General features: G+C 42.9%; 1 protein-coding gene across 4 annotated transcripts; it reads left to right on the top strand.

The window, feature by feature from the left end:
* Positions 1–4: 4 nt before the first annotated feature.
* hcfc1b (host cell factor C1b) lies at positions 5–22962 on the top strand. Of its 4 annotated transcripts, none has more exons than XM_042097847.1 (29): positions 5–163; positions 1779–1970; positions 3032–3180; positions 3350–3510; positions 3640–3848; positions 3956–4040; positions 4525–4631; positions 5229–5408; positions 6746–7069; positions 7591–7742; positions 8038–8223; positions 8761–8985; positions 9281–9385; positions 9678–9888; positions 10172–10314; positions 10811–10952; positions 11062–11258; positions 12405–13152; positions 15803–15987; positions 16201–16425; positions 16648–16891; positions 17160–17323; positions 17599–17749; positions 18314–18432; positions 18556–18693; positions 18901–19086; positions 19717–20014; positions 20258–20321; positions 21087–22962. In XM_042097847.1, exons 2-29 carry the CDS (start codon positions 1781–1783, stop codon positions 21124–21126), a joined length of 5328 nt encoding a protein of 1775 aa, XP_041953781.1. In that variant the 5' UTR covers positions 5–163; positions 1779–1780; the 3' UTR covers positions 21127–22962. The 4 variants fall into 4 exon arrangements, with proteins under 4 accessions (XP_041953781.1, XP_041953779.1, XP_041953780.1 ...); XM_042097845.1 differs by having other exon boundaries at positions 10151–10314; XM_042097846.1 differs by having other exon boundaries at positions 8035–8223.

The raw sequence follows: 22962 nt of genomic DNA, 5'->3' as shown, positions 1-22962 counted from the left end.
TATTTAATTATCAACGGGGGTTGTCAAGAAGATGGCGGCTTCCTGGGCGGCATGAAAGGATGTAGAGCTACCAATATTGGCAGTGATAGAAATATCCAGGGTTGAATTTTATGACTGAGTACCACCCACAAGACAAATTAATTATTATAACAACCCGAAACGAGTAAGTATGTTGTGCAGCTAAGAGATAGGTTAAATTATGTTGCTTTATGAGATATCGGCTAACGGTGTATCCGCCATTTTTCTTGAGGGAAGCTAGTAAGGGGCTAAGCTAGCTGGCATATCTAATAATGAACTGTAAAGATAGCTTGACTCTTCACACTCACAAGTGAATAAACAAACTCAACACGAATCATTTCTTGATTATCTTTTCCTAAATGTAATGTTCCATGGCTGTCCAGTCGGTGAGCCATTTGGACATGTTTATCTCTACCAGCTAAGAAGCTAACTAGCGAACTATCGCAAGCTATCTGTAGCTAGCTATTTCTCTAAAATAACTAGCTAGCACTAGCTAGTCCGGTGGCTAATTTAATGGTTTTGTGCTACAATTTCAAGCTACCGAGTGAAATTGTTTCCTCTGTTTCATACGTGATTTGAGAGTTATCTTTGTTGTTGTGTCAAATTGCATCGAACATGCATGCTGTCAATTTGCAGATGATTCGATGCAGCACTTTAAAGTTGATAAGTCAATTGATATGTACTAGTTATGGACTATAACTAGCCAACGTGTGTAGCTTTTGAGTTAGCGTTGGGTAGTTGCCGCTAACGTTACGTAGCAGGGAGCTTTTGACTGAGGGTGGATTGTTTGGTTTGTTTGACAAGATGGCGACACCCAGACAAGAGAGGCATGAAAATTGACTTGAGCCGAATGTTGTAGAAACTATCTGAGCACTGTTAGCCACACATATGTAATGAGATTATGTTCGGGGGGATTCCAGTATGTTTAACAGCTCTATCGTTTTATAAAATACCTGACTTCCTGTAGAAAAACATATGCACAAAACGAAGTATAGTGTTTTGGGAAAGATAATAACACTAGAACTACCGCCCATCTGTATGTCAGCTCACCTAGCTTGGCTGGCTGGCTAACCCTACTTTCATTAGCTACGGGCTGCTGAGTGGTTTGTTGTTAGCAAGCTACAAGATGGCGGCACCCATGGAATCGCACCGCTTTGCTCCTGGAGATATTTAATAGATTGCAACAAATATTGCACGTCTTAATCCACGAAATACATAGATTTTGCATGCCCTGGTGGTTCACTACAATCTGCGCTTTTTATTCCATTTCTGTACCTGTTTCCAAAATCAGTGGCATATTCAACCGGCGTATTTCTATGCTGTAAAGCGTCTAGCAGCTACTGTTAAAATGGCGGCTCCCATGGATTTTTTGCTAGCATAGCTGGCTATCTTTGCAAAAAATAGCTTAGCGAAACGCTACATTGGAAGAAAGGACTGTACACGACTCATTTCGCGAGAAGACTTGATGCTTAACCAGATGCTGTGTCTCGCCAGTTCTTTGGAACGTGTCAGTGTTTATGTTGGATGTAGCTGCATATCCCCTTTCCCATATGCGTTTTAATCCGTTGAGCCAATTGAAGATTAGCATGCCTATGTAGCAAGGTATTCTGTAGCTTCTTAGCTGAAAATAAGTGGCTAGCCTATTAGCTGTAGATCGGACTAAATCAAGACCTGGGTGTATGTGGTAGTAGCATTTTTAATGTCTGGGTGAACAGTTTTCTCATACGGCTTTCGGTTGGACTTTTCTCTTACTGAAAAAGCAATGTCTTCTGGCACCACGTCTGGGACATCTGGCACGGTTCTACAGCCTCGATGGAAGCGGGTGTTGGGTTGGTCTGGCCCAGTGCCTCGGCCTCGCCATGGCCATCGAGCTGTTGCAATCAAGGAATTAATGGTGGTATTCGGTGGAGGCAATGAAGGGATTGTGGATGAATTGCACGTATACAACACAGGTAAGAAACTTCTCAGCAGTTGCTAACATGCATTGTTTGACAAGCCCTCACAGGTGTATCTTTACACAAACTACGTTCATGTCAAATGCTAACGTTACCCTGCGGTATATTTAGGGCTAACTGGCTAGCTAAATTAGCTAGCTAGTTAGCGAGCTAATTGTGGGCAACCATAAGTTTGTTTTTATTACATTAGCTTGGAACGGAAGACGTTGCAACTAGCCAAGTTAGCATTTTTTCCAACGTTAGCTATTTCGAACCCATAACGTTAGGTGGATTGCCAGAGAATGGACTAGCCCGGCAATTTGATGTATAAAATAATAAGGTAACCAACGAAAGGGTTGGTTAAGATTTCCTACCAAACACTACTGATGTGTAAACAACACGGTTCATTAATGAAGGAGCAGTGTAAAGACAAGGGTTGCTCCAACAAGCTAACGTAGCTTGTTAGCCAAGTAGGTTGTATTAGCTTGCTAAATGGTGCTCCTGGTCAAATTGAATGATGATGGAACATGAAACGTAACTCTTGTTATTTCTTTTATGACACTATGAAAATGATCCTAGCTGGTAATGCAGCGTGTTTATGGTCATTATTGGAATTGGGGTGACAAGTTGATAAGTTTTCGGCTATGATTATTTGCCAAATTCAAACAACTTAAGGTGGAACTTGCCAGCGAATGGAGGGAAAAAATGCTAAGAGAAATGGCGGGTTAATAGAATCTACGAGACGTCACTATATCAACAAAGCTCCGCCCACCATACGCCCCACGCTACGCTTTTGTTATTGTGTGCTTCAGGATCTACTTCCTCACATGGGAGATTAGGGGGAGTCTTGGCACAATGAATGTCACTAAATAAACACGTTGGAGTGGGCAACGGGTTTAGTGGAATGTGTACACTCCAAATTGGCCATTGAAGTGAACAGGCGTTCAAACGAAAACTATTTTTAATGGACTATACTGAGTAAGGCCTTTGTTATGTTTGGAGGAGACATAATTACTGATTTTGGTTTGCGCCAGGAAGTCCTAGGTTTCTCTAAGGTATGTTTGTTATGCTATTTACAGCTACAAACCAGTGGTTCATCCCTGCTGTCCGTGGTGAAATCCCCCCTGGATGTGCAGCATATGGATTTGTCTGCGATGGCACCAGGCTGCTTGTTTTTGGTGGAATGGTGGAATATGGGAAATACAGCAATGATCTTTATGAACTGCAGGTAAGACTTTTTGAGTTTTTTTTTGTTTTTCCTGTCTTGTTGAAGTGGTGGAATAGTTTTAATGATGAAAAGTGAGCACATATTGACCATAACTAGTTAGTATGTGGGTCAACAGTGTAATGCATGATTCTTATGAGATGTTAATGTGGTAACATTGTTCACTAACCAGGCAAGTAGATGGGAGTGGAAGCGACTCAAACCAAAAGCACCCAAGAATGGGCCACCTCCATGTCCCAGACTGGGGCACAGTTTTTCTCTTGTTGGAAACAAATGCTATTTGTTTGGAGGACTTGCAAATGACAGTGAAGACCCCAAAAACAATATTCCCAGGTATGTATGCAAATGACATATCAATTTATGCCTCAAGTGTTTGTGGGTGGAAGAAAACATTTCTTTATTTTACAGTTCTGTATAAATCATGTTGTTGAAGTGTCCTCCTTGTGTCCTCCATTTGCATAGATACCTGAATGACCTGTATACTCTGGAGTTGCGGCCAGGTTCTAATGTGGTTGGCTGGGACATTCCCATCACATATGGGGTATTGCCTCCACCACGTGAGAGCCATACAGCTGTGGTCTACACAGAAAAGACCTCAAAGAAGTCTCGCCTGGTTATATATGGCGGCATGAGTGGTTGCCGCCTAGGAGACCTGTGGACCCTTGACATAGGTAAGGTGATGGTTTGCATGTTTTAAGAATGAAATGTGTTCATGAGCCCTCAAAATGATGGAAAAGCCATTCTAACTCTAACTTGTGCTTAATGTCTTTCTCTGCAGATACACTTACTTGGAACAAGCCAAACATCAGTGGAACAGCCCCTTTGCCCCGCAGTCTCCATTCTGCCACCACCATTACCAATAAGTGAGTGTTTTATATCAAGAGTGTTTGTCTGTGGCAGACAAGAGAGCTTGCAAGGCCTTGTCTGTAGGTCCAACTATTTTTTAACTGAAGAAAAAACTTAGTTGCTTAGATGCTTACTAGGTTATGCTCAACTAGTTATGAACACTAACCTAACATTAGATATTCAAGAGGCAAACACATGGTTACACATCATATTAGGCTATTTTGATATGCAGGTTAATAAACATTAGGTAACAAAAGTCCTTAAGTTGCAGCTTTAATAGTCTTCTAATCTGTCTTGATTGCAAATACTTTTTTTACATTTTATTTGGGCTAGTGAAATTCATTTCAGGCTAAGCTAAGTCAAGAATGCTTGCCCATAGGGCTACCAGGAATTTTGAAATTCTGCTAGTCTTGTAAATGCTATTATTTTGGTTCCCCTACTAAGGACTGGTGTATAATTGGTTGTTGGAAGTAAGCATAATGTATTCTTTCTGCGTTGCAGGATGTTTGTTTTTGGAGGATGGGTTCCCTTGGTGATGGATGATGTGAAAGTAGCCACACATGAGAAGGAGTGGAAGTGCACCAACACACTGGCCTGTCTCAACCTGGGTAGCAATTCTGTTTTTTGTGGTATTGTTCACGTAACACTAAGAAATCATTTGTTGACATAATTGTTCTTTAAAACTATTGATGTACAGTAGTGGCTCATGTATACACTACCAGTCAAAAGTTTGGAGACACTTAGAAATTTCCATTCCATTTCACTCCATTATAGACAGAATATCAGGGCAGCAGTTTTCAGATTACATTATGTGCTTACATAATTGCAAAAGGGTTCTTGACTGTTGTAGAAAGAAATGGCTGATCTTGAAAGCAATATCTACATTGCCCATTATCAGCAACCATTCATCCAATGTTGCCAAGGCACATTCTGTTTACTAATCTGATATCATTTTAAAAGGCTAACTGAGGAAACATTGGAGAACCCTTTTGCAATTATGTAAGCACATATCTGAATATCGTAATCTGAAAACTGCTGCCCTGAGTAAAAAAACAATGCAAATGATCTCCGCTGGTATTCTGTCTACAATAGAGTGGAATGGAAATTTCTATGTATCTCCAAACTTTTGACTGGTAGTAGGGGTAACCCTAAGCCATACTTTGCAACTGATTTGTAAAAGCCTTGCGGCTGTTTTTCTCTCTCAGACTCGATGTCCTGGGAGACCATTTTAATGGACACACTAGAGGACAACATACCCAGAGCCAGGGCTGGACATTGTTCTGTCGCCATCAACTCAAGGCTGTATGTCTGGAGTGGCCGAGACGGTTACCGTAAGGCCTGGAACAACCAGGTGTGCTGCAAAGACCTCTGGTACCTGGAGACTGGTGAGTTATTTATAGTGGTACTCTCTGTGGTGCATTTGCTGCCCTCATAACAAAGTGTTTTTAAGTGTTTTGCATCCAATGTCATTACCGTATTCAGATTGATTATGGAAGCCTTTTAGTTCTATTAGTACTTGCTTGCACATAACATCCAAAGCTGTTGGGCACTTCACAGAATGAGTGAGAACAGGACTATTCAATAATGGAGGTTGAACACCTATGTTTTCATTATTTTTTCTAGAATGATTTGTTCATATTTACATAAGGCCCTCACAGGTTTCCACTGTGTTTTTATTTATTTGGCAGCAATCTGAATATATAAATTTAGACTAGTAGATGATGCCAAAACCACTAAAATATCACATTGAAGCCTGATCATATTGAACCCTGCAATGGGATAGTTTCTGACTAAAAGAAATGCTTTACGAAATGAGGGTAAGGCTGCATAGCCAATTGTGCTCTCAATTTGCGGTATTGATGATGGTGTACATACAGAAAAAGTCCAGGATTGCCATGAGTTGTGGAGTTTCTGGAATATCATGGCATTTTTGGAAAGTCTATTTCATACATGGAAAGTCAGGGAATTGTTTAGCCTAGAAATCTAAGCACTGCGAACGGTGAGTGCCCAGACCCTACATTTTAATGTGGGTCAGGCTAGGAATTGTTATAATTTTGGGGGGAAATGTAGGGTCTGGGCACATTAAAATGTAGGGTCTGGCCACTCACCGTTTGCAGTGCTCAGTCCGAGGGGCGGGATAATCAGTTGTCTTTCAAATTCCCTCTGCACGCAATAGGACAACCCATGCGTTTTCCCACCAGCGGAGCTAGTTGGCTAGTTCAAACTTTTGCCAACTTAAAACAAGCTTAACTCGTGTCACACTGTTGGCCAACAGCAACATCCATCTTCCTTGTTTTCAAGTAGCAGGGAATTCAAGCCAAACCGTTGCAACTCTGCCATCAATCATTATGTTAAGCCCGCCTAACCACTCTATACACGATTTGATTGGCCTGATAGAAGTTTAATTTTTCGAGCTCACAAGCCAACGGAGAGTTGCTAGACTAGCCCTGGAAGCAAATGTAATTTGCTGCTGCTAGGGTGCGTCTAGATTTCTAGGCTAGGAAAATGATGGAATATCAGGGAATTATGTTTTAGAGGCTTAAAATGCACTTGCCAAAATACATTGTTACCAATTTATTTCCACATGGAAATCCAGTTGTCTTTGTCAATGAAAAGTCAAGGAATTTTACATTTCACTTAAGAGTGGGAACCCTGTAAGTCACAAAGCATGAAAGCTTGAGTGAGACCCGTCATATAAACCTGTTATGATCTTGTTCCACAGAGAAACCCGCGCCCCCAGCCCGAGTGCAGCTGGTGCGTGCCAACACCAACTCCCTGGAGGTGAGCTGGGGTGCCGTGTCCACTGCCGACACCTACCTGCTGCAGCTGCAGAAGTACGACATCCCCGCAGCCAGCACCGCCGCCACCTCCCCGGCCCTCAGTGTCACCCCATCACTGCCAGGCAACTCCCCCAAGAGCCCAATACCCGCTGCAGCTGCCCCCTCCTCCCAGACTATGCCTGGCATCACACTGGTGCCACAGGTGTCCTCACCCACTACCACCATGCCAGGGAGCCCTCTGGCAGCAGCGTCTCCGCGTGGTCCAGGTATGTACCAACGTTAACAGTTAGAAAAGCACATGAAGTTCAATCTAGTCTTTATGATTTGATGATGTCTGGTTTAGAATGTGGAGTATTTTGGTTTTGAGTGTTTTAAATGTTAACATGTTGGAGTGATGTTTTTTTTTGGTTCATCCAATGCTTATTGTACAGACATCTTTCGGCATAGTCCCTTCATTGTCGAGCACCCTGAAGATGGCACTACGTTGAAACGTGTCTGTGCAATAAACATTTTTATATGCTTAGAGTTTTTCTCCTTTCTTATCATTTACACGTTTGGCCCTGCACTCTCAAAGACAAACAAGAGTTAAAGCGTCTCCTACCACACAATTCTCATCCAATGTTTCCGCTGCCCAGTAGTTTTGCAGATGTTTGTTGCTTTAGCCTCAGTGTTGCAGCATGTATGAGTCATTTTAAGACTCTGGTCTTTCCCAGTGCTACAAAAACATCGACTTCATTTGAAATGTCAGTTTGTCATTTATTTCCTCTCTGTTATTATTTCCTTCTAGCCATTCTGAAAGTTGCTGCCCCTCATTCGACCACAGGAACTTCCATCGTTACTGTGCGACCGGCCGCTCAAGGAGGGAAGTCCCCAGTCACTGTTACATCACTTCCTGCTGGTGTGCGCATGGTGGTTCCTGCACAGAGCACCCAAGGAACAGTACGTAGACTTGAGTTACAGTTAATGTGTAGGGGTATGTGCATGTATGTTACCATGCTAATACAGATGAAGTCTGTAAATATTTAAGAGTGGATGGAGTGAAGTACATGTGAAACGTTCTTATACATAACATATGAGGAAGTTTTATTAATGTGTTTTGATTAATTACGTTTACTTTTTTTTTTTTTCTTTTCATTGCATTCTGAAATGAGAAATAACAAGGATTGACATTGTGTGACTGACTGCAGTGTTCACAAGCATTCACATATTGTTTTGTTGTTCCTTCCTGCTGAAGCCCATTGGCACCAGCCCACAGATGAGTGGCATGGCAGCCCTGGCAGCCGCCGCCGCTGCCACCCAGAAGATTCCGCCCTCCTCCACGGTGCTCAACATGCCCGCAGGCACCATTGTTAAGACGATGGCCATGACACCAGGCTCCACCACTCTTCCTGCCACAGTCAAAGTAGCATCGCCGGTCATGGTAGGTGACCAAGTAGCTCTTGCTCTCTAGTGAACTACCCTGCTGATGTGTATTACAAAAGCTTTGCTTTGTTGATCACTTACTGGTGCCATCTACACTACTCACAAAAAGTTAGGGATATCTGGCTTTTGGGTGAAACGTAATGTTTCAGTACAGAAAGTACTAAAGCATTGAACTGTTGGAGATGGGCCATGATTCAGAAGTTTAGAGAAAGTCACATTAAGTTCACTTGTAAAGGTTATAGTGGGTTTAAGTTTCATCCTGAAATTTCACCCGAAAGCCAAATATCTTTTTGTGAGTAGTGTATCAAAATATTTTTTTTAAAGTAGCAAGAAATGGCAGTGAGTGAAGAAATTTAATTTTGATTTAATGCCAAAAAACGCCTATTGCCCTAAAGTTGGCATGCTAAGCAACTAGCCCGGGCCAATACCCTCTCATAACACCTATTGTATCTCAAGATGTATTAAGTCAACCTTGTCCAACCCATTTGTAATGTACAGCAACACCTGGTGTTAAATAATTCATCTTGTGTCTCAGGTGAGCAACCCGGCCACCCGAATGCTGAAAACAGCTGCCGCCCAGGTGGGCACGTCTGCCATCTCCACCTCCAACACGGGCACCCGACCCATCATCACTGTGCACAAGTCCGGCACAGTCACTGTGGCCCAGCAGGCCCAGGTGGTCACCACCATGGTCGGGGGAGTCACTAAGACCATTACCCTGGTGAAAAGCCCCCTCACTATGGGAGGAGGTGGCACACTGGTATGACTCCTTTTTGTAACCCACAAACAATTTGTTTTGACAGGCAGCCATGTGGAATGTAATTATCACCGCATTGTATAATGTGACCTTGTCTGGCCCAAACAGACACCACAGCGGATTATTCCAACTAATGTTTATGTATGTTTTTATGTTAATGGCCCTTTTATCAAGCATTAAATTGAACTGGTTGCAAACAAAACTTACACGCAGTATTTTCCAGTCACACACATACACACAGAGGGAGAGCTCTGCATCTATAAGCTATTAAACATGGTTGTGTTGTGTCTTGCTGTAGCTCTCCAGCCTGGGAAAGGTGGTTTCAGTGGTGCAGACCAAGCCTGTGCAGACTTCAGCAGTAACAGGCCAGGCAGGCTCCAATCCCCTCACCCAGATTATTCAGGTCAGCTGTGAACGATCTATGAACCTGACTTGTATCAAAAGAACTGGTTATGTGAAAGTTGTGGCAGTGTGCTTTTCTTTTGTTCTTTCTTTTTTCCCTTGGATATTGTGTATGTCCTATGTGTAGTATGGGCTTTTGATGAATGTTGTTTCCTCAGCAGGACCATAACTTTCTCTCCTGCATTTCACAGTTATCTTAACACAGTTGATCTTGTACCTGTGAGTGTTTTGAAAAGGACATCAGCCAGATATTTGCTTTTGACACTTCTCTTCCTGGCTTCTTCTCTATTTAGACAAAGGGTCCTCTCCCTGCTGGCACCATCTTGAAGCTAGTGACCTCTGCCGATGGCAAGCCCACCACTATCATCACCACCCAGGCAGGAAGCACAGGCAGTAAGCCCACCATCCTCAACATCAGTGGCATGTCCCCAACCACCACCTCCAAGCCTGGCACCACGATCATCAAGACCATCCCTATGTCGGCCATCCAGGGCGGAGCTACAGGTGAGCAACGCAGGGCAAAGTTCAAAGTCAGTCTATGAGTAAAGTTCTTGTGCAGGAACTAATGGCCTTACTAACTAGAGCTCTTAGAATACTGAGTCAAAATCATTATGTAATGGTCCAAGTTTAGGTTGTACAAACTGCTGTGGGAAATAGTAAATCTATTATAGAAATTGGAACAGAAATGTCTGATAAATGATGCTTATCACACTGCTGAAATGTCTGATTGTGATTTGGTTGAATGTTTTTTGATGGAATGGCGCAGCTCTGTCTCGCATTTCTGCAGGGGTGACGAGCAGCCCAGGGATGAAATCCCCCATCACTATCTACACCACCAAGATGGTGACCCCTGGAACAGGCACTCCTGGCAAGATCATCACTGCTGTGCCCAAACTGGCAGCGGGCGCAGGGCAACAAGGGGTCACCCAGGTAACCTAAAGATTGTTATAGTCAGGGCTGAGTGACTGAGGAATGTATTTATATTGGTGGAGCTGGAATAGGAGAGGCCAGCACCACAGGTGTTTAATTGTATTTTATAAGTTACAACTAGGGGAAATGTACATTCGCATATATGATGAAATCAATTATGCATACTATATAGTTATTGGTTGAAAGATCTTGCCAAGCTTAATAATTGATCATAGGTTATTATGCCGACATATCAGTGTAGCGTACTAGTTGTGCAGGAGCTTAAACATTATGGCAGTAATTCATGAGTGGCCATCTGAGGCTAGGGATCACCATTCTTTTTAAATTCTGTCCTTAAGAGGGTTGTGTGAAATTCATTAAATACAATTTAAAATAGTCATTGAAATTGATAGAAACATAGTCAGCCTCATTCCTGCCTGATCTTTCTTGCTATTGTAGTTCAGGCTTGTATTATGTCTTAACAGATTTGCTGCATTTGCCCCTCTTGCCCTCACAGGTTGTTCTTAAAGGGGCACCTGGACAGCCCGGCACCATTTTGCGCACTGTGCCCATGGGTGCTGGAGTTCGCTTGGTCACCCCTGTGTCAGTTTCTGCTGTCAAACCAACTGTTACCACCCTTGTTGTGAAGGGAACCACAGGTGAGGCCTTTGTGGTTTGTGTGGTGTGATGTTTCAAATGTTTAAGATCAGGGCAATTTTGGCTTTGTTGTTGCTCCCCCCTAATGCCTATGTTTTCTGCTCATTGAAGGTGTGACTACTCTTGGCACAGTTACTGGCACTGTGTCGACAAGCCTCGCTGGCGGAGGTGTTGCAAGCGCCAATGCTTCCCTGGTGACGCCTGCCACCACTCTTGGCGCCATAGCAACCCTGTCCAGCCAAGTGATCAGTCCTTCCTCCATTACTGTGTCGCCAGCACAGACCAGCCTGACCTCTGCCTCCATGCAGGTAGGACAGGGACTCCTTCATGAGAAAATAAAATATGTTGGGAAGGTGACGCGCATAAAGCAGTAAATCATTTATGGGGAGGAAAACCCCATAAAATAAAGAATTTAGAAAATGCTTAGAAAGTTCTTCCCAGATTTACAGAATTAGTCCATTTCACAAGATGGGGCCGCTGTGTAAATCAACTTCCTATGGAACAGCACAGTCCCATAGACCGCAAAAGAAAAGTCCACAGGAAAGACAAATACAGGAAGACGTTTTACCCTGCCAATTAAGGCATCATTAACATCAACGAGGCCGAACACCTGGACACTGTGTAATAGGCTCATCGGAATTATACTGACAAACCACCATGTTGCAATTGACCTGTCGTTAAGCCCCGTCCACCATTTTTACCGCGTGAAACTCGGACAACTTACCAGACTTTATTAGAAATACATTATGGAAAATGGCAGCTGACAGTATATCAAAGCAGGTTTTGAGGACGTTTTGGTCAATAAAGGATTTAATTTTCTCCAGAAACATTCAAAAGAGACTTAATTATGCTATGGAGGGGTATATTCAAAATTTTAAAATGCATACAAGGTGACGAGCTTAATGTGGAGGAGAGTAGGCTAGCCTATACAGATCACCGTGCAAAAACCACTGATGTTAATGCTAGCTAGCTAGTGGAAGATTAAGACTGATTATGTGAGACTACGTTAACACTTGATGTAGTAAGAATATAGTAGTTGGCTAATGAGCATTTTCATCTTGGGATTTGACAGGGAACCTGGTTACTGTGCCCATGTTGTTGGCTTAGTAGCCTACATTACGTCGAGTCGCTAGCGCAAACGCAAGAGACGTCCTGTAGGCTACTGTTGATGAAATATACCCCCGTTTTCTAGCCTCTCTGGGTAGCGGCTATCGGTATTACACGTCCCCCATGCACCATTTTGAGGAAATAAACTCCATAAATAACCATTAATTTGTAATTGTATGCCTTCTCCCTGTTGTTTCCTATGGAGTTGTTCGAGAGGATGTTTGAGTCAGTTGAGGCTGGACTGTCATTGGCTCATCTGCGTTCTAAGGGTGGCGTTAACGTTGTAAATCTGCCTTTTATTTTAATTTTTTTGCTGTATGCTGATGCTTTTCTGTCTGTCCATCAAGCCCACTCAGGTAACTCTGATCACCACGCCTAGTGGGGCAGAGGCGCAGCCCGTGCAAGACCTGCCCGTCTCCATCCTGGCCTCCCCCACTTCGGAGCAGCCCTCCACCACCGGCGCCGAGACTAGCGAAGCCTCCTCGGGTAACGTCACTCTGGTCTGCTCCAACCCGCCCTGTGAGACCCACGAGACAGGCACCACTAATACCACCACCACAGCCAGCTCCAACATCGGAGTGGAGCGCGTGTGTTCGAACCCGCCGTGCGAAACCCACGAGACTGGCACGACCAACACCGCCACCACCGCTTCGGCCAACATCGGCGTCCAAAGGGTGTGCTCCAACCCACCCTGCGAGACCCACGAAACCGGCACCACCAACACCACCACCACGTCCAGTTCCAACATGGGCCAGGCACAGGGGGGCAACACCAGCTCTACAAACAGCACAGGCACTCAGCAAGTGTGCTCCAACCCGCCTTGCGAGACCCACGAAACGGGAACCACCAACACGCCCACTCAGTCCTTCTCCAGTATGGGTCCCCCACAGAATGGCGCGGTCCAGCAAGTCTGTTCAAACCCGCCTTGCGAGACGCACGAGACGGGCACCACCAACACGCCGTCAACGGCCACCTCCAACATCGCTGGCTCTGTGCAGAGAGTGTGCTCCAACCCGCCGTGTGAAACGCATGAAACGGGAACTACCAACACCACCACAACAGCCACCAGCAGCTTAGAGACGGGAGAGGATGCAGGTAAATATGCTTTGTTGTTTAGCGGACATATTGCTTAAAACTGTTTGTTTCTTGTTCATGTGTTTAGTGATTGCGGATATGATTAGACACTTCCTGTCAAGTTTCATTTTACTGCTTAATTTCTTCTCAAATAACTTGAAGGGTGAAGGGATGAAAGAACATGCATTCCAACTATCAATTCATGTGTGTGTGTGTGTGTGTGTGTGTGTGTTTCCTGGCAGTACTAATTTGATTAGTTCCAGTTAATGTTATGATCAATGTTAAAGTTCCTAAATTGGAAAATTACGATTTTCCTCAGCTGTCCCTCAAGCGGCAGCACTGGAGTTACCATCAGTTTACAAGATGCTGTTTTTCCAACTGGCTACTGTTTCAGTGGTGATTTGCAGAGCTACGCAGAAACCCCATGTACGCACAAAGTGAGCAGCATGAGCCAAGAACCCATCCAACACATTTTGATCTAATTGGGGGAGGGGTGGGACTGAACTAGAGATGTAATGTAAAATTTAACATGACTATTATAGTGACCAAAATTATCACGGTTATCGTTGTTATCGTGGTATTTTTCAAATGTGCTGAAAGTGTTTCTAAGCCTACCACCAATGATGGACAGAGCTGATAATTGGCCAGTCCTGCATGCACAATAGCAAACAAAACTGAGTCAACAGAATAGCACAGTTCTTGTCATAAAAGTGGTGTGGCTCCTTTAATAGCAAAAGGCTCCCTTTTTGTACTCGGTGCGTTGTTAGTGCAGAGGGAGAGAGAAAACGCATATGCAAAACTAATAGAAGTTAGATAGGGTGGGGACTGAGGTAAAGTTAGTGAATTGTTGGTTACTAAATAAAGCTGCAACTCCTTTGATTGAAGCTGTATCTTGTTGTGTGCCTGTCACTCACAACTAGCCTACCATAACTGAGAGCCAAGACGATTTAAACACTTTTCAATTAAAAGTAATTTACAAAGAGATTGTGCCACACTGAAAGCTAATATTTTGTCACTAGTCCACTGTCCTCAAATACAGTTATACAGCAAATACAGCATTTTCAGCTCTGAACAAAACCATTCAGGAATTATCTCAACAAAAGCGGAATGTGTGTAATGTTTCATTCGTCCCTCCTGGTCTAGACAAGAAAAGCATAGTTAAAAACTAGCCTGTCAACTTCCGACAATTTCAATATTTTACAACATATCGTAAATGAATGGCTGTCACAAGTGACAAGCTATAAGCCCGTCGTTAGTTGTAGCCTAGTATATGCCACGAGTGCTTATCACAAAAAACTTCCAATATGCAGTAGGCAGCTGTAATGTATCAGACGAGTGGTAAAAAAGTTGAAACGCTCAAAAGTGTTATGCCACTTATCCTAACCATTTGGTACACAGATCGTCAAAGATTTTATTGTGGTTTACCGTTAACACCGGTAACCGTTACATCTCTAGACTGAACCAAGACTAGGGTTGCAAAATTCCGGGAATTTTCAAAGTTGGAAACTTTCCATGGGAATTAACGGGAATATATGGGAATTAACAGGAATAAACGGGAATTCATGGGAATAAACTGGGAATTTTTATTATGGCAAGTTAGTCTATAACAGGGAACTTAAATGTAGTGGACAAAACCATCTTGCAGCATACTATTAGTTAAAACAACCTGATTTTAATGCAATTTCAGTCAAATTTCTACCCTGCACATATGTCAATCACATGCACACAGCAATCGGCAAAGACTGTTAGACATAAAGGAAATCTATGGTGCGTTCATATGCATGGGGAAAAAATGTTCCAACCAATCGGATTTTGTTGTTGAGTGGTGTAGTGTATCTTGGGCAGTTCAGTGTTGCTAGTTTAGCACACTAGTAAACCATAGGCAGAGAATGGGATCCCTGCTAGCATGCTAGCTAGCTTTGTATGCTAAGCTAAGCAAAAATCCGAACATACAAATCATATTGCTTATTACAAAACAAAATGTTAATGTTTGTATATGAAACAGTTTGTATGAATTACCCAAAATTCCATGTTAATTTCCGTAAATTCCCATTAATTCCCATAATTTCCTTTAATTCCATGAAAGTTTCCAATTTGGAATATTTCCAAAATTCCCCAGCTTAACTTCCCATGGTAAGTTTCTGGTAAGTTTCCAGAAATTTACCGGAAATTTTCAGCCCCTTTGCAACCCTAACCAAGACCCTCTTCTTGGTAGAGAAAAGCTTTTATTGGTACTCTATTTTAAAAAGGAACATTTGAATTCTTGCCAGCATGGCCTTCACAAGGGCAGAACCTAGTGAACCAGGTGAGCTTTTGTTAACATTGCAAGGTGGGTCAGTTAGAATTGAGCTCCCAGACACTGACGTTTTGCATGTTGTCCGGTCGTTTTAACCGTGCAGTTGCAAATCAAACCTCAGAATGAGGTAGCCTCATTAGTCAGGTAAATTGGCGAGTGAGAAATCTTATCAGGCTATATCTATTTTATGTGGCTACACCCTATGGGCTACACCTGATGTGAAAGCAGCGCCTAAAAGTCTTCTAAAATAATTTTTACGCTACGCTTAACGGACCGCTTTAGTTGCACATCTGGCGCAGCCTACCTGTCACAGTGGGCACCAAGATGCCGTTCTCTCACGTCAGTCTACATGTTTCCCTGTTTCCTCTCTTGCAGCCCAGCAGAGCGGAGAGGTGACTCCGGGCGAAGGCAGTTCCAGCACTGCTGCCTCCTCCGTCTCCTCCTCCTCCACCGTCTCCTCCTCCTCCTCCTCAGCAGCCGATTCCACCAGTGTCACCACCCAGAGCAGAGCCATCACCACAGTGACACAATCCACACCCACACCAGGCCCGTCTGTCCCAGTAAGTTTTTATTTATTTATTTATTTTTTTATAAATAAGTTCTGTTCTGTCGATATTGGTATCCGGTAGGTTGATGGGTTAAATAATTTAAGCACTTTAGAAGTTGCTTGTTGTGGCTCCCCAACCCAGATGGACACTGTTGTTGTTTTTGTTTATTACCCTTTTTTAATATATTAACGCCTCCATTGTTTCCTCCTCTGCCCACTCCTGCAGGAGATCTCTTCCATGACCACCTCATCAGGGCAAGAGATGAGCCAGGAGCCCATGGACCAGTCGGGGTCTGAGGCAGTCACTTCCACAGACGAGCCCATGCAGACGGACCTCGGAGAGGAAGCAGGCGTCCGAGTAGTGGCCCTGGACGAGGCCAGTTCAGCCGGTGCCAGTGCCATGCTGCAAGTCCATGTGGCAATGGAAGCCCAGCCTGGACAGGGAGAACAGGTACTGTTGGGACTTGTGTATGTTTGAATGGGGAGGCACACTCATCCATTGTAGTGTGGTAGCAGTTTGGAGTTTCTTCACTATGATTCTATTTTATTACCAGTAAATAAAATAGTAATATAAAGAAATATACAATTTTGAGATGCAAGTAGTACTTGGGGGTTGGCGTTTTCAGTGACCAATTAGTAGTTAATTAATACTCAGGTTTATCTCTTCTCACAGGGAGCAGAGGGTGCAGCCGAAGCAGAAGCCGTTGGCATGGCAGCCCAGGACACAGGTGCTCTGGCGTTGCCCCAGGAGCTGATGTCTGAGGGCCAGCCCACCACTCTGATGGTGACCGGCTTGACACCAGAGGAACTGGCAGTGACTGCAGCAGCGGAGGCTGCCGCTCAGGCTGCAGCCACCGAAGAGGCCCAAGCCCTAGCCATCCAGGCAGTGCTGCAGGCTGCCCAGCAGGCCGTGCTCAGTCAGTATTTACTTTGGACTTTTGCACTTACACATACATTTTATTGCATTATACTGGAGTTATTCATCGTAAAACAGGTGCTGAATTATAAATTGATTGTATTTAGATATAGCTGTTAAGAAATGCACTGTGGATCTTTTCTTTTACTGTGCATGTAGTCACTTGAGCACATCAATCATCCCCACATACATCGTCATACATGAGCATTGCACTTTTGAGTGAATTTTCCTACCTATTTTTTGTTGACATGCCTGTTTCCTTTTCTCAGATGAAGGTGACCAGGCCCAGGATGGCCAGCAGCCCACCACCATCCCCATCGTCCTGACGCAGCAGGAGCTGGCCGCCCTGGTGCAGCAGCAGCAGCTCCAGGAGGCTCAGGCCCAGGCCCAGGCTGCCGCAGCCGCCGCTGCCCAGCAGCTCAGCACAGAGCAGGTGAGGGAGGTAGGGCAGGGATCTGGCATACCAGCTGGCTGGAGTGACATGGATTCTGTAGGACATAGACATTGATTATTAAGTGTATAGATTATAGATAAAGACATTAGGAGCACAGTTCGGCACTTCATGAAAATACAAAATGGTGATATATTTGAATTGTATTTTAATTTGTTGTTGTTGTTGTTGGACTATTAATGTTTGGTGATATTCAGTAATTTTGATAATATTTTGCTAAAACAGAATTAGAATGACGAGTGTATTTCCTTCATCAGGCTGCAGCAGCAGCAGCCGCATCCCTCCCCACAGAAGGCCTGGCCCCCGCCGACAGTCTCAATGACCCAGCCTCCGAGAGCAATGGGCACGAGATGGCCACCTCAGTCACAGGCGCTGTGGCCCAGCTGCTTCCAAGCACCTCAGCCGAGAGTGAGTGAACACACTCCTAATGTTGTGGGCGTTTATAATAAATGTACTTGAAAGGGAAGCGATGAAATTAAAGTTGTTCCTTTACTAGAACTGTCAAATAGTAGCCTTTATTCTTTTGTTACTGTTTCTGACCTTTCATGAAAATGTATGTAGTTTCATATAATGTATTTAATTTGAAAGTGAGAGATTGTTTTTTCCTTCACAATGAATGTTAAAGCAGACTTGTATTTAGCTATACTACAAATGTGTGAAATACAGAAGAAAAATGCTAACTCCTATTCTAATTTTTTTATGCAGCCCTTGCCACTTAATCTACTAAACCCCTCTTCTACTGCACTTTTTACCCCCCCCATTAATGCACAAATAGGCTGACACCAGACATAATTTCACTGCATTTCTTACTTCCAGTAACTATATGCATGTGACAATAAACTTCCTTGTATCCTTGTATCCTTGTAATAGTGTAAACTAGCCCATATCTCTATAAATAGGGTTGCTTTCTGCTTTTGACACCGATGAAGGGACAGAAGTGTAATTCATTGTTTCACACCTTCCTGTTTCCAGCTCTTGCTCCCTCGAGTACTTTTGCTCCATCCCAGCCAATGGTGGTGGCGAGCCCTGCCAAGATGCAGGCAGCTGCTGCCCTCGCTGAGGTGGCCAACGGCATCGAGTCTTCAGCAGGGGTGAGTCATGTGGAAAATCACTTATATCTCCCGCGAAAACCTATGAAGCGTATGGTTAGTGTTCCAGTGGAAGTTTTCGTTTTTTTATGCTATTGGTATTAACCAGTATCATCTTTTCCATAGAAACAAGAAACTCCACCGACAGTAGCCAAAGCCCCAGTCAAAAAGGAAAATCAGTGGTTTGATGTGGGAATCGTGAAGGTGACTAATATGGTCGTCACACACTACTACATGCCAACAGATGACTCCGCTGTCACAGATGTAAGTGGTCTTAATAGCAGACATAAGCTTCAGACAAGTTGATTCAGAGATTGACATGTCTTTTGTCACATTCCCAAAAACACACGATGGATGCTGACATGACTGAAAAAAGAGTTGAGAATATAGTTTTCCCTTCTGCAAATTGTGATAGCTTGGGAAGCATTCCAACCCCAAGCATTCCTGGTCTAACTGCCTGATTTGTTTCAGGATGACTCTGGGACCATTCCTGACTACAGCCAAATGAAGAAGGTTGAGCTGCAGCCTGGCACGGCTTACAAGTTTCGTGTGGCTGGCATCAACAACTGCGGCAGAGGCACGTTCTCTGAGGTGTCTGCCTTTAAAACCTGCCTGCCTGGCTTCCCTGGAGCACCCTGTGCCATCAAAATCAGCAAGGTGAGCTTTTTCAACGTATTTTCTGATGCATGACTCCTCAAAAATACTATGTTAATGGAAAGCTAACCTTTTAACCAGAGTTGTAAAAGCTGGGCTTCAGAAAGCAAAAGTCTTGCCACATATTTGCTCCAATCATTCATTAAATGAGCCGAGTGTAATTAGTACAACTCCTCAGCCAGATAGATAGTGCTAATTGGTGAAATCGCCTGTGGTAAGTGCACAGGTAGAACCAATACATGGTAAGACTTTTAAACCTCTGCTTTTAACTATGTAAAATCGGTTGAGAACTAGTTTTTGCAGTCATCAGAGGAATTGTGCATTGAGAATCAAATGTATTGCATTACTTTTGTTGTAATTGTGATTTTGAGGACGTTACTTGATGTCTGCTTGCACACCATTGAAAGTAATTAATATCGTACTCGTAGACAATATATACAACCTAGTTGTTTGGAATGTAGCATCAGTTTCTTGTAGATGACTCATAGGGCTCATGCCAAAACATCAGTGTGTGCATGCGTGGCATTTTGGGAAATAGATGCGTTCTCATTAAAGTTAATACTGTCAGATTTCAAGAAATATGTTTGTAAAGTGAAAGCAGCCTATGATTCTGACTTCGTCACCGTTTCCCAGAGCCCAGATGGCGCACACCTGACGTGGGAGCCTCCGTCAGTGACCTCAGGGAAGATCATCGAGTACTCTGTGTACTTGGCCATCCAGAGTTCGCAGACCACCGAGCCTAAGGCCTCGGCACCAGCCCAGCTGGCCTTCATGCGGGTGTACTGTGGGGCAAGTCCCTCCTGCCTGGTGCAGTCCTCCAGCCTGTCCAACGCACACATTGACTACACCACAAAGCCCGCCATCATCTTCCGCATTGCTGCGCGCAACGAGAAAGGCTATGGCCCAGCAACGCAAGTCCGATGGCTGCAAGGTATAGCTGACAACGAAGAGATATTTTAACGTTTCCTGTTTTTGCATTTTGCATCATGGCATTTTCAGTATGTTTTCAAAAAGAACTTTCCTGATCCATCCTTGGGATGATAGTCTCAGACTTTAGGCGTTTAGTTTTCTTGTAACTTATTTTCTTGTCTCTAACACATCATTATTAAAGTGTGGACTAAAGTATCTATACATTGATTTTCTTGACCCTTGGTATGATTGTTTGTCTTTGTAGAAACCAGCAAAGATGGATCTGCTGCAAAACCTGCCATGAAAAGACCAGTTGGCTCACCTGACATGTGAGTGTTGTATATTGAGACATTTCATAATTTGAGATGGGCTGTTGGGTTGTGCAGACAGAATAGAACATTATAGTCACTTGCCTCATACTAGCATCCTATTTTTTTCTGACAGCCCAAGACATGCTTTACATGTTTTGGTTGAGTTTTGTCACCAAAGCTGATTGATTGATTGATTGATTGATTGATTGATCAAAATACTTTATTGCCGTTATTTTACAAAGGATGTTTCTTCTATTATCAATCAATAAATAAAATGTCTTTGTACATTATTGGTCAGAAGGATAAACACTATAAAGCCACAGGGCTTATTTCCATTGTGATCCTTGAAGTATGTGAGCTTGGTAGTGTGTGCCAACCACTGTTTGCGGGTGTAGGCATGTGTCTTCAGGTGTATGTAAATATGTGCATATGAAGGAATGAAACAAAAATACAGAATACAGTCAATTCATAAGCATCACACAAACATTACAAACATAAAACAAGAGTAGAAAGTTAGTTTGTAAAAAAATAATTGTCATCAGGTACTCTTGCTGTTCATGTTGGGCTAGCATGCAGTAAAAATGGAAAAGTTGTGGGTTCAATTCCCAGCTTCTACCATTGTGCCCTTGAGGAAAGCGCTTAACCCCTAGTTGCGCTTAACTCCTAGTTGCTCTGGGGAGATTGGCCCATGTAATTGACATGCAAGTCGCTTTGGATAAAGGTGCCTGCTAATTGAATAAATGTAAATGTAATGTATCTTCTTTATATCCTGTCTCCCTCCAGGAAAACTGCTGGTCTGAAGAAAGCCAGATCAGATCAGTGAGGGAGCTTGCCCCCTCCATCTTGTCCAGGACCATGACTTGTTTTCCTCTCGAATACCAAGCCCAACACAAACACACTCCACCCCCAGCCACCCACGACGACAAAAATATATTTAAAAAAAATGAAGAAAAGAAAAAAAAACAATGAAATTTGATGTGAGAACCTTACCCCTCTTCCTCCCATCACTGAACATTGTGGTGCCATGGACGCCTTATCTAAACTGTATTTTTAAAAGTCATTATTAATGTCACTTAAGAAAAAAAATGAAAGAAGAAAGTTAAAAGCACATACTTACTTTTGCTTATTTTCCTGAAAATTTTGTGATGAAAATCAAATGGCAATGCTCTGTTGTAGTTTCAACTGTATTACTAGTTTGTCATTTTCTCTTCCATATCCTTTTTTTTTTTTTAGCTTATTCAGTACAAGCAATAGAGGAAGGAAAAAAAACAATATCTGCTGTCAGTTCATCGATATTTTTTTACATTTACTGGATATGTCTGTAAATTTCAATGGGGGTGGCTGTGTTGATATGGAAGAATGGTGTTGGAGGTTGTACAGACAAGCTGAGGAGTCACATCCAAACGGAAAACAAACACTTGCACTTGCAGATGGTTCACCCAAGGCAGAGGGGGAAAAAAGACTTTTTTTCATTTTAAAAACTCTGTAGTCATACATGAAACCAGAGTCCTGTAGCCCTGTTATATTGCATCACTGTGTGTTCATACATTACTGAATGGAGCTGATTAGAAGGACTGTACCATTTCATACTGAGGAGGAAAGGACTTTGATTCATATAGATGGGGAGGTTCAAGACTTTTGCATTGCATATGGAGAGAGAAAAAAATCTAATCTTGTATAAAGAAAAATGAAAAATTCCAAAAATTAGCAAATTGTGATGCAAAAGTTCTCTGTGTGGTTTATTTTTGTATTGTTCTTTTCTTTTTAAAAAAAAAAAAAAAAAAAGCTCTTTTCCCCCCTCTTCATTGTGTATGTGTGCTTCGGGGCAAAATTTTTAGAAGTCTCACGCTTTACCCACCCCAAAAGCTCTGCTTACCTACTCATTCCCCTAGTTTCCATATGCTTGTTCGAGATGGTGGCTATCTCAGGAGCCAGTGTTTTTACAACCATGTTCAACTGAGGATTTGAGTCGGAGTGGGAGTTTTTCTTTCTTTTTTTGTATAATTTGTGTTGTATTGTTATTTGTACAAAACTTAACAATACAAAAGGATCCACAATGAAAGGCTTTAGATTATTTTTGATTACTGTTGGACTGTCGAGTCTTTTTTTCTGATGGGGGAAAATCACATTATGTTCATTGTTTTCATCTACCCCTTCTGTTGATAGTAGTCTATTTTCCATCAGACCCACTTTCTATGTCTGAATGTTACATGATTTCCTCCCCCCCCCCCCCCCCACCCCCAAAGTTTCTAGATAACTGGTTTCTTTTTTTTTTCTGGAGAAAATGTCTAAGCATTCAGTCTTTTTAGGTTGTTTGTGACTTTGCAGATGATGTTTTGGGATGCAAGTCTGTGTATTGTGATGGAAATGTTTCCCAGAGGTTAAACTTGTATGTCTTTTTGAATGGATCTGAGAAACATGTTTTTTTGTTTTTTCGCATTTGGAAATGAGTGACAGATGATGGAAATAGCCAGAGTTTGAGCTCAGTTGTAAATTAGTTCTTTCACGTAGCAAGAGGTAAGAAAAACAAAACAAACAAACAAAAAAAAAGAAATCGCCTTTTTTATATAATTATCTGTAACAAACTGTTTTTACATGTTGGTCATCTATTGATTGCTTTTTGTGTCTTGACATATAAAAGAAATGGAAATCTGTCTTT

Source organism: Alosa sapidissima, chromosome 7, assembly GCF_018492685.1.
Source record: "Alosa sapidissima isolate fAloSap1 chromosome 7, fAloSap1.pri, whole genome shotgun sequence".
Lineage (NCBI taxonomy): Eukaryota > Metazoa > Chordata > Actinopteri > Clupeiformes > Clupeidae > Alosa > Alosa sapidissima.
Note: the sequence above shows the minus strand (reverse complement) of the source record. Positions and strands in the feature narration are given on the sequence as shown.